The 12,481-nt window shown below is 45.1% G+C and overlaps 1 protein-coding gene across 1 annotated transcript in view; it reads left to right on the forward strand.

Moving 5' to 3' along the window:
- Positions 1-12,481, forward strand: part of MAGI2 (membrane associated guanylate kinase, WW and PDZ domain containing 2) — a 265,689-nt gene that overhangs the window by 228,067 nt on the left and 25,141 nt on the right. Inside the window, exon 20 of the mRNA XM_070946864.1 lies at positions 2,640-2,783. Within this exon, the coding sequence (XP_070802965.1) occupies positions 2,640-2,783 (144 nt within the window). The remainder of the gene's footprint in view (positions 1-2,639; positions 2,784-12,481) is intronic.

Genomic DNA, 12,481 nt, shown 5'->3' on the forward strand with positions numbered 1-12,481 from the left:
ACCGAGTGCCCAAATCGGAACATGTGTATGCGCAGGCATGATACATAGATACATAGATAATGATAGATGATAGATGATAGATGATAGATGATAGATGATAGATGATAGAGAGACAGAGAGACAGACAGAGAGAGACAGAGAGAGACAGAGAGAGAGAGATGGATGGATGGATATGATATGATATATATATATAGAGAGAGAGATGATAGATGATAGATAGATAGATAGATAGATAGATAGATAGATAGATAGATAGATAGATAGATACATAGATAGATAGATACATAGATACATAGATACATAGATACATAGATATAGATATAGATAGATGATAGATGATAGATGATAGATGATAGATGATAGATGATAGATGATAGATGATAGAGAGACAGACAGACAGACAGACAGACAGACAGACAGACAGACAGACAGACAGACAGATAGATAGATAGATAGATAGATAGATAGATAGATAGATAGATAGATGATAGAGCAACAGCAAGCGCACTTAGACTTATATACCGCTTCACGGTGCTTTTACAGCCCTCTCTAAGCAGTTTACAGAGTTAGCCTATTGCCCCCAACCATCTGGGTCCTCGTTTTACTGACCTCGGAAGGATGGAAGGCTGAGTCAAACCTTGAGCCTGGACAGGATCGAACGCCTGGCTGTGGGCAGCGAGTCAGCCTGCAATACTTTCCCTTTCTTTGTGTTGCTGCCTGTGAAAGCCAGCTGCAGAGACCCTTGTGTATTTACAAACACACCTTCCGAGATCAGCTAAGGAATAGCTGATCGGGTCAAATCCCGCTACAGTTACGTCTGCTCTTGTTCTTTGGATGGGAGCCCTATCATTTGTCTAAGCGAGAGTCACTTTTACGCACGGATGACCTAAGCAGCTCCACCAGCAGATTGTAAACTAAATGTAAATTTTATGGAAGGACTGTGTAAATATTGCCACTTTTCCCCCCCATTTTACAGATCAATTCTTCCAGTAATTAGGAAACCTTTTTAAAAACCCACAAAGGAGCTCTAGCAAAAAAAAAAAAAATGAGTGTTGGTTCAGCAGCTCGTACCTTATGTGTCTATTTGCGTTGCTGTTTGAACTGTTCAAACAGACATTCTCCGCACATAAATTGCACGGATGGCCAGATTCCGACATGCTCACCAACTCCAGCAGTCTTATCCTGAGACGTATTCATAAGACACAGATTTCATAAGCATAGAGCGTCAACCAAAATATAATGTGTGTATAAAGTCATAAATAACTCCCTTTTTACGACTCTGTAATCCAGTGGTGGGTTTCAAAAATTTTTATTACCGGTTCTGTGTGTGTGGCTTGGTGGGCGTGGCATGGCTTGGTGGGCGTGGCAGGGGAAGGATACTGTAAAATCTCCATTCCCTCCCCAATCCAGGGGAAGGTTACTGCAAAATCCCCATTTCCTCCTGATCAGCTGGGTGTTGTGGCTCCAACCCCCAAGCCCATCTTATCGGAGGAAGAAGGCTCCAAACATGAAGGAGAGGAGCCGGCCAGGCCTCCCTCTCCAGGCCCCTCCTCTCTGGCAATGCCTCAGGTGTCTGCCGAGGGAGAGGAGATTGACCAGGAGCCAGGTGTCTCCGATGACAGCGATGAGGGTGATAAGTCGTTCCTGGATCCACGCCAACGAAGGCGAGATAAACGTTTGCAGCAGATGAGGAGGCGTGCCAGGGATTAAGCTGAGTCACTGGACCACACCCCACAGCCTATATAAGAGAGTGTGGTGGCCATTTAGACTCTGTGACGGACAAAGCTAACTTCTGGCTAGTCACTTTGTACAACACCTAAATCTGCTGAAGGTTTCATGTTTGAGCTGGACTGTTTTGAAAACTGTGTGTATTCGTTGGTGTTATCTGGTGGAGGAACACTCCCTCTTCTTGTAGTAAAGCACTTGGCAGACGGTTATCGTATTGCTGCCAAGTTCCTGATAACGAACCTTGTGTGTGCCAAGTACTTCTTTAATCCCCGGCTGGCTGTTTGTGTGTGTGTGGGGACGGGGACAGAACACTGGGACTTGGGAGACAGAGAATAAGATGGGGGTGAGGCCAGTCAGAGGTGGTATTTACCAGTTCTCCGAACTACTCAAAATTTCCGCTACCGGTTCTCCAGAACTGGTCAGAACCTGCTGAAACCCACTTCTGCTGTAATCCCTTAATTCGGGGTAGAGTTAGGACGACTGGATGGAGCTGAACATTTACTAGCCGGATGCCCTTCCTGACGCCTAAGTGGAGTTCACAGCAGATATTTTCTCTGCCGCTACCTAGGATTGAACTCTCAACCTTCCAAGTGAGAGGCAAGTATCTTCAGCATTAGGCCACCATGCCGTTCAATAAAATCCTAAATATTTTATCTTATACAAGCTACATATCCACCATACCAAAAGGATGGTAATTATCTTAATGAGATCCATACGATCATTAAAAGAAAAAAACACCTGGTGAATATTTCAATTAAGCATTGTGATATAAAGAGGTCAATTAATCTGTGTCGGTATTTCTTCGTTGACATGGCAATACGCTGAAAGTATTGACCTTGGTCAAAAAAGAAAAGAAAATGCTACCATTTCTTAACATTGTTAATTTTTCTTCTCTTCTTTGGTTTGCCTAGGATTTTGATTATTTTACTGTGGACTTGGAAAAAGGAGCCAAAGGGTTTGGATTCAGCATTCGTGGTGGGAGAGAATACAAAATGGACCTCTATGTTTTGAGATTGGCAGAGGACGGGCCAGCAATAAGAAACGGACGGATGAGGGTAAGAAAACTTGAGGAGGTAAATGCTAACAGATCATCAAAAGCTTGGCATTGAGCAAAAATTAAGCTCATCTCTCACTAAATACGCACAGGGTAGAGTATCAGTGTTGGAGTCTGAAAATATATTTATATTTATTTAACAAATAAATATAAAAAGGGACGCTCAGTGGCTCAGAAGCTGAGCTTGTCGATCAAAAGGTCAGCAGTTCAGCGGTTCGAATCCCTGGTGCCGCGTAACGGGGTGAGCTCCCGTGACTTGTCCCAGCTTCTGCCAACCTAGCAGTTCAAAAGCAGGTAAAAAATGCAAGTAGGAAAATAGGGACCACCTTTGGTGGGAAGGTAACAGCGTTCCGTGCGCCTTTGGCATTGAGTCATGTCGGCCACATGACCACGGAGACGTCTTTGGACAGCGCTGGCTCTTCGGCTTTGAAACGGAGAAGAGCACCGCCCCCTAGAGTCAGGAACGACTAGCACATATCTGCGAGGGGAACCTTTACCTTAACAAATATAAGCATAAATAAACATTTAATAAATATGTTAGAGAAATTGCAGGAACTGGGTATGTCTAGTCTAGTGAAAAGGAAGACTAGGGGTGACATGATAGCAGTCTTCCAATATCTCAGGGGCTGCCGCAAAGAAGAGGGAGTCAAGCTATTCTCCAAAGCACCAGAAGGCAGGAGAAGAAGCAATGGATGGAAACTAATCAAGGAGAAAAGCAACCTAGAACTAAGGAGGAATTTCCTGACAGTGAGAACCATTAATCAATGGAACAACTTGCCTCCAGAAGTTGTGAATGCTCCAACAATGGAAGTTTTTAAGAAGATGTTGGGTAACCATTTGTCTGAAGTGGTGTAGGGTCTCCTGCTTGGGCAGGGGGTTGGACTAGAAGATCTCCAAGGTCCCGTCCAACCCTGATATTCTGTTAATATTCTTTAATTGGCTGGTAGAGTGTACCTTTTGGGCATACGTAATCCACACATGCAGGGGTTAAATAACTACTTTATTATGTTCAGCCTATAATACAGGAATCTGCCCGGTCTGGCAGCCTACACCTGGGAACAATTAGATAAAGCTCCAAGGATTTGGAGGGGGTGTATAGTCTCGCCCTTTTGTGGTTGCACAGTGACTCCAAGCTAGCTCCAGACTGGGCGTTTCCTAGCAGTAACCCAGATACAGACTAGAAATAGGTTCTGTTGACTTCAACGGGTTCACATCAGGGGTGAAATCCAGCAGGTTCTGACAGGTTCTGGAGAACCGGTAGTGGAAATTTTGAGTAGTTTGGAGAATCGGCAAATACCACCTCTGGCTGGTCCCAGAGTAGGGTGGGAATGGAGATTTTGCAGTATCCTTCCCCTGGAACGGGGTGGGAATGGAGATTTTGCAGTATCCTCCCCCTGCCACGCCCACCAAGCCACACCATGCCCACCAAGCCACGTCCACAGAACCGGTAGTAAAAAAATTTGGATTTCACCACTGGTTCACATCACAATAAATAAATTTGTTTGATGTAGAAAATATAGTTGGGGTTGCGAGGCAGATGTTATGATTATATAGCATTTACATGCTAATGCATTTGCCACAAAGTGTTTTCTTGAGGAACAGATCTATCCTATCGCAGCGATGGCGAACCTATGGCATGCGTGCCAGAAGTCGCACGCAGAGCCATCTCTCCGGGCACACCAGCCATCACCCGTTGCTCTTCCGGGTTCCGGCCAGCTGGTCTTCGCGTGCGGGGGAGCACTGGAAATCGGAAGTGCGGCTCTGTGCTGTGCATGCACATGGCGGGAAACTGAGCTTCTGGCTTCCAGCACGTCAGCTGGTTTTCATGTGCGCATGTGCACCAGAAACCAGAAGACCAGGTGACCAGCACGCATGCGCATGCCGGAAACCGGAAGCTCAGCTTCCCGGCATGCACATGCGCGTCAAAGAACTGCTCTTCCAGTTTCCAGCACTCCCCTGCACATGAGCATGTGTTCCAAGGGCGGGTTCTACTTACCTTTACTACCGGTTCACAGCGGGGCCGTGCACAGAAGCGTTTTGATGACATCGGGGTCAGTGGGCGGAGACTCGTGCCGGTTTTACTACCGGTTCTATAGAATCGGTGCGAACTGGGGGCAACCACCACTGATGTGTTTCCGTTTCGGCACTCGGTGCCAAAAAGGTTCACCAACACTGTCCTATAGTATCAATAGACTTCAGAAGAGCATCCATATTAACCATCTGTGTTTTTCCTTGTTTCCCCCCTCCCTTCTTTTCATTTCAAAGAGAAAGCAACGCTCTTGTTGCCTGAGCTGATGTGCAAATTAATAAAAATAAGTTAAATTGCCAGATTAAAAACGCGAGCCTCCGTAATTGCACAAAACAATAGCCATTGTGTAAGGCGCACACGAACCCCAGCTAAGCTAATCTGCCTGATCATTGCTGCAGATTTATTTGCACATCAAAATATCTTCCAAGGAATAAAACTATCCCATGCCGGTCTTAATAGGATTTTATTCCTGCCGAGATGCAATTTTTTTCCCCTCTTTAGTTGCACTCGCTATTACTGAAGTACGTGTTTAAAGATGGAACGACAACTCTATAATTAGGAACCTTCTGGAGCAGATTCGGAGAAAGGCATTGAGGGGGATCCAAAAATTAGAAACAAGGTGTCATGAGGGGGGATTGGAAGATCTGGGAATATTTAAATTGAGGAGGGATGTGAGACGGTCTTAAAATATCAAAATGGCTGTCCTCCCAAAGCCAATTGAGACTTGTTTTGTTATTGCCCTGGAGTCCAGAACGTGGAGCGATTTATTTAAATTAGAGAGAGGCGATGTCAGCGTTCCAGCGCTGGCATATGAAAGGAGAGGAGAAGCTTGAACTTTTGCCTACTTAATTCCTTTGAAGATTCTGTCTCCTCAGAGATGGGAGGAGGGGGGAACATTCCTGTGATCTGACGGAGATGGGCTGAGGAGAGTGGCTTGGAAGATAGCCAATGAGACGTAGAGAATTGGGGATCGGAAAGGGAGGGCTTGGGGGGCAAAGGTCAGTGCTGACCGCGAAAGAGCCAGGGATAGATCACTATGCTCAATAAAGAGAAAATTTCCTCAAAGATCGGCAGTTTGGAAATTCATTTATTTTGAGATAGCATCGAAACCTGACAGGCGGATTCTGATTAAATATTAGAGGGGGAGGGAAACCCATCCTAAAATAGAAGCAATTCAGACAGAGGAACCAACCCTCCAGAGGGATGGCATTTTCTTGTTCACTGGGCGTGTTCAGGTAAGAGATGAGATGAGTTTTAATTTGAATTCCTCATTAAACAGGACCGCTGACGTGGCAGTTTTCAACGCTAATGATAAGAGTCCACGAGAAACTCTGAATTCAGAAGAGCCAAAAGTTTTAAGTACCTTCCTTTTTCAGTTATTCTGATCGGTTTCAGAGGTGGTATTCAGCCGGTTTGGTAGCGGCATTCGTGGGCACACTGTCCCCCCCTGCCCCCCCGATTTGGGCCTAGTAGGCCTCCCTGCAGCCTTCTGGGAGTCAAAATGGGCTGCAAGGCGATGGTGCTGCACTCCCCCATTCCCTGTGCCCCATTTTGGGCCTAGCAGGCCTCCCTGCACTTAGCTGGGAGCCAAAACGGAATGCATGGGGACTCCTGGAAGGGGCAGGGAGGGACAGAGCCAGCCGGCAATTTCACAACCGGTTCTCCCAAACCGGCCCGAACCTACTGAATCCCACCACTGATTTTAACCCTTAAAAGTCTCAAATTTGTCATCTGACAAATTTTCCATGTTACAATGTATAGCTGCGATATTTGGCCACAACTGTTCTAAGGATGTCATTTTTGTTCATGGGTATTCAGATCCCTAGTAAACAAAATAGGCCCTGAGCAATTTGGGGGAATTATGTTTTATAATGGAAGGAATTGGGTATGTCTAGTTTAATGAAAAGAAGGACTAGGGGTGATCTTCCAACATTTGATGTCCAAAAGAAGAAGGGGTGAACCTATTCTCCATAGCACCTGAAGGCAGGACAAGAAGCAATGGATGGAAACTAATCAAGGAGAGAAGCAACCTAGAACTGAGGAGAAATTTCCTGACAGTGGGACAATGGAATGATTTGCTTGATTCAGAAGTTGTGGGTGCTCCAACACTGGAGGTTTTTTAAGAAGAGATTGGACAGCCATTTATCTGGCATGGTATAGGGTCTCCTGCTTAAGCAGAGGGTTGGACTAGAAGACCTCCAAGGTCCCTTCCAACTCTGTTATTTTGCTATATTAAGCATTAACTTTTATTGCCAGCCATTTCTTATCTTCTCATATCTTTTGGTAGTTTGGACCTCCCAAATCCCTTCCAAACTCTGTTATTCTATTATAATTAAAGAAAAAATAATTAATTAGCACGCTAAACATTATTTAGGAATTCATTCTGGGTTCCGGTGTTTTCTGTTAAGGCTTCGTCTGGGCTTCATTCTGAATTTAAAGTGGAATTTCCTACTCGTCAATCTCAGCTCCCGTTGCCGAGTCTTTGGTCATTGTTTTTTATTCTAAAGCATTTGCAGCAGAGGTGGGTTGCAGCAGGTTCTGACCAGTTCTGGAGAACCGGTAGCGGACATTTTGAGTAGTTCGGAGAACCGGTAGTAAAAATTCTGACTGGCCCTGCTCCCAACTATTCTCTGCCTCCCGAGTCGCAGCTGATTGGGAGGAAATGGGGATTTTGCAGTAACCTTCCCCTGGATTGGGGAGGGAATGGAGATTTTACAGTATCCTTCCCCTGCCATGCCCACCAAGCCACGCCCACCAAGCCAAGCCACACCCAGAGAACCGGTAGTAAAAAAATTTTGAAACCCACCACTGATTTGGAGGGCATGACCGCAGGATTCTTGAGCCACTTTTAATAAAATAGGGATTAGCTTTTGATGGTTCGGAATCCTAAAACTTTAGTAACATAATGTATTGAACTGCAGGAAGACAGAAGTGAAATAACAGATAAAAAGTAGAACGCATTTTCTTGAGGGTACTTGAATTGGTTTCAGCTGCGTATTTTATTTTATCTTAATAAGAAACAAATGGGGGATCTATTATATAGCCTATTTTCAATTTTCAGTTTTCATAGTTAAAGAAACCTTAACAAGAAGGAAAGGGCTTCTTCTTCTTTTCTTTTCTTTTTTTTATACACTTATGATTAATTTTATTCTTTAAAACATGCAAGTCAGCTCGTCTAGCTGCAAGTAGGTTCATAATTCATGGAAAATAACCTCCAAAAAAGAAAAGCCAGGCTATTCATCTCAGCTTTAATCAGATCAAATTCAACTTTTTTTAAAAAAAAAAATGATAATGTTAAATTTATGTGGTTAAGTCTGAATTATCTATAAAGGTACGTACATTTTCCCCCCTGTATGGAATGAATTAGCATAGCTTATTTGGTACGTTATACAAACATTTCTGGAATGTATCTTGGAAGAAAATTATGACTCGTACAATAAAGAGCCGTCAAGAATCGTGAGGTAAATCTTCTGTCAACAGGAGAGCGTAGATCAAAATGCATATTGTTATATTCTTTTACATAATTTAGATGGCCAGCTAAAACATATTGCTGCTTTACTATTTCCAGAGCATTCATTGATTCAGGACCAGTCGAGTTAAAAATGCTGGGCATGCGGGGGGGGGCACAGGAATTTTGCTACCGGTTCTCCGAACCACCCGCTGCCATCGCTACCGGATCAGGTAATCCGGTCCAAACTAGGAGCATTTCACCCCTGCATTGAGGGCCGCATCAGGGCTCTGGAGACCAGGTGGGCGTGGCCGACTGGGTGGGCATGGCCAGCTTGATGTCACTCACTGGGAGTGGCTGACTGGGTGGGCGTGGTCAACTGGGTGGGTGTGGCCAGCTTGATGCCACTCCCCAAACTGGCATGTTTCCTCTTCACATTGGGTACACTGGGCTGAAGCCATGCTGGATAGAAGGAAGTGAACTACCAATAATCTTTTCTGCTGTCCTCACCACTCCCTGCATTGTCTTCCTATCCAAGACAGTAACATTAATGCGTTTTCCATCTCATCATGGCAGGAGAGCAAAACTTTCAGGGATGTAGTGTTTGAGGTGGGTCATAAAACTGTGCTAAGTTAACCTTGAGGAGGTAACTTACGTCTAGTTTTTGTTACATCTAGCCTGGATCAGTGGTGGTATTCAGCCGGTTCAGACCGGTTCGGGCAAACCGGAAGTGGCAACCTGCGAGTGAGCTCGTCCATCCACCCCGGCGCTATGCTGTCCTATTAAGCCACGTTTGCTAAGCCGTGCACATACGTGCAAGCCGTGCATGGGAGCAAAGAGGATGTGCGGAAGGCTGCGCACACTCACATTTTCGGTGCGCGGCATACCGGTGGTAAAATTATGTGAAACCCACCTCTGGTCTGGATGCGAGCAGACTTTCCCGAATGCCACAAGTTCACTTGCTGTCTCTTTCCATCAGCAGGAAGGATGGGGAAGGAAAAAAATACCCAAACAGTTTGTCTAGAAACGACAATCCACATTTAGAAAGACGATGTCATTTTTTTTTTTTTTTTGGCCAAGCAATTAGTCTCTTCCAGGAGCTTTAATTATGGAAATGCATTAAGTTGGCAGACAACGGTATCCCCGGTGCACAATCAGAGGCTGTTTTGATCATTAAAAGTTGCCACTTAACAGAGGCTGTAAGCCCACGCATGTAATTACGTTTTGTTCTGACCTGGCAGGGGAAATAGTGGAATTCATTCCACCTGGAATGAATTTTTGTTGATTGCTGGAACTTCGGTCGTTCCGGAATGACATGCGACCTCCTTGGTTTAAACGAAGCTAGTATAATTGTTTTCGAAACATCAGAGGTGAGCCAGGGACATCCGACGGAAAATATTTACCGGGATGCGAAAATCACCCGTCTGTTTTTGTCCTTTCAGGCCTATTGGAAGGGCAGAGTTTCTATTTATTATTATTTAGGGAAGATGAGAATGTGGCGGAAACAAACATATATCAGTGGTGGTATTCAGCCAGCTCTATCCGGTTCGTCCGAACCGGTAGTGGCGGCGGCGGGAGACTCCGTCCATCCACCCGGACGTCATCGCTTCCCGATTTTGATGTTCTGCGTATTCACGCATGCACTCATATTTGCTAACTGGTAGCGAACATTTGCGAACTGGTAGCGAACTGAATACCACCCCTGACATATATACACAGTCCAAGTAATTGTATATAAAACCTATATGCAGATACGGCAGTGGCTATCCAATTCAGCTATCCAGACAGTCGCTTCTGAGGGTTAACAGATTAACAAAGTTGGAAGGGACCTTGTAAGTCATCTAGTCCAACCCGCCTGCCCAAGCACAAGACCCTACACCAGTGATAGCTAACCTTTTTTTCCTCAGGTGCCACACGTGTGTGTGTGACTGCGTGCCCACACCCATAATGCAATCCCCCGCGTGCCCCTGCACATGTGCGTGCAACCCCCCCACCCGCTCAATTTTGGGCTACCAGGCCTCCCTGAAGCCTCCTGGAACCAAAAACGGGGCGGGAGGGGAAGTGCCACATGCACGCAAGACTCCCCACCCATGGATGCGCGTGCGTCTCCCACATGTGCGGCAGAGACCCAAAAATCAGCTGGCCGGAGGGAGGTACACACGCATGCACGGTGGAGCTGACCTAGGGCGACGGCTCGCGTGCCCACAGAGATGGCTCCGTGTGCCACCTGTAGCACGTGTGCCATAGGTTCGCCATCATGGCCCTATACCATTTCAGACAAATGGCCATTTTGAAAACCTCCAGTTTTGGAGCACTTACAACATCCGGAGGCAAGTCGTTCCACATAGGGTTTCCTGCCTGAGCAGGGGGTTGGACTAGAAGACCTCTAAGGTCCCTTCCTGCTCTGTTATTCTATTCTATTCTATTTAGCTAGGCTCTTTAGTCTCATTCTACAACTCTTTGGTTGTAGGAAGCGAATGTCAAAACGTTATGGATGACAGGGTAAAAAGCCTGGCTCTTTTGCTCCAATATATTTTAAGGAACATCAAATTATAGTGATCCGTGACTTACATTTATTCCGTTAACTCCCCACTGAAATGTCATGGGGAATACATTCGCAAGGTATATGATCAGGTGCTTATCACATGGTTGCTGTTCTTTTCCCATCCAATAAATTATAGGGTACAAAGCAGAGGTGGTATTCAGCCGGTTCGTACCAGTTCAGGCGAACTGGTAGCGGCGATTCTGGTTGCGCCCACCCACCCACCCCGGCTCTATGCCGTCCTATTTAGGCATGTTTTTGAAGCCGGGTGCATGCACGGAAGGCACATGCGAGCGCATGCGAAGCGAGCGTGCGCGACAAACCGGTGGTAAGAATATTGGAAACCCACCGCTGGTACAAATTATGGGATGGGCTTCAGGACTCTGTTGGGGTGCCACTACAATACAGGTAGTCCTTGGCTTATAACCATTCATTTAGTGACCGCTCAAGGTTACAGTGGCTCTGAAAAAAATGATGCATAACCGTTTTTCATGTTTACGAGCGTTGCAGCATCACATGATCAAAATTCGGACGCTGGGCCACTGACTCATATTTATGACCGTTGCTATGTCCCGGAGTCACGTGATATCCCTTTTGTGACTTTCTGACGAGCGAAGTCAATGGGGAAGCTGGATTCCCTTAACAACGGGATTATTAATTTAGCAACTGTGGCAAAAAAACGTCATAAAACGGGGCAAATCACACTCAGTCTTGCTTAGCAATGGAAATTGGGGGCAGTCGTATGTTGAGAACCACCTATAACTCAAAAAGGGGAACAGAAGGAGACTGAATTCGATGTGGTGGCTGGGTGAAAGCCAGCAAAAGAAGACCAGGTGGGCGCTACAAAAAAAGAAATACTGAAAAATTCCCTGTCACCACGAGAAAGGCAGTTGTTGGACAGCGACTCAAAATGTTGGCAGTTCTTTCAGCCTGTGGCTCTCCTTCTTCCTATCCTGTGAGTCAGAGCAATTTGTAAAAATAATTAGAAAAAAGAAAAAAGAAAAGAAAAGAAAAAGGAAGGAAGGGAGAGAGAGAGAGAGAGAGAGAGAGAGAAGGAAGGAAAGGAAAGGAAAGGAAAGGAAAGGAAAGGAAAGGAAAGGAAAGGAAAGGAAAGGAAAGGAAAGGAAAGGAAAGGAAAGGAGGACGGGAGAGAGAGAGAAAGGAAGGAAGGAAGGAAGAGAAAGAGAGAGAGAGAAAGAAAGAGAAAGAAGAAAGGAAGGAAAGAAAAGAAAGAAAGAAAGAAAGAAAGAAAGAAAGAAAGAAAGAAAGAAAGAAAGAAAGAAAGAAAGAAGAAAGGAAGGAAGGAAGGAAGGAAAAGAAGGAAGGAAAAAGAAAAAGGAAAAAGAGAAGGAAGGAAGGAAAGTGGGAAGGAAGGAAGGAGGGAAGGAAGGAAGGAAAGAAAGAAAAAAGAAAGAAAGAAAGAAAGAAAGAAAGAAAGAAAGAAAGAAAGAAAGAAAGAAAGAAAGAAAGAAAGAAAGAAAGAAAGAAAGGAAGGAAGGAAGGAAGGAAGGAAGGGTGAGAGAAGGGGAAGAAAGAAAGAAAGAAAATGAAAGAGGAGAGAGAGAAAGAGGGAGGGGGAGGGGGCAGAAAGAGAAAGAAAAAGAAAGAAAGAAAGAAAGAAAGAAAGAAAGAAAGAAAGAAAGAAAGAAAGAAAGAAAGAAAGAAAGAAAGACCAGCTTT

The sequence above is a fragment of the Pituophis catenifer genome, unplaced genomic scaffold, assembly GCF_029215685.1.
Source record: "Pituophis catenifer annectens isolate HBS135680 unplaced genomic scaffold, rPitCat1.0.hap2 SCAF_7, whole genome shotgun sequence".
NCBI classification, from domain to species: domain Eukaryota; kingdom Metazoa; phylum Chordata; class Lepidosauria; order Squamata; family Colubridae; genus Pituophis; species Pituophis catenifer.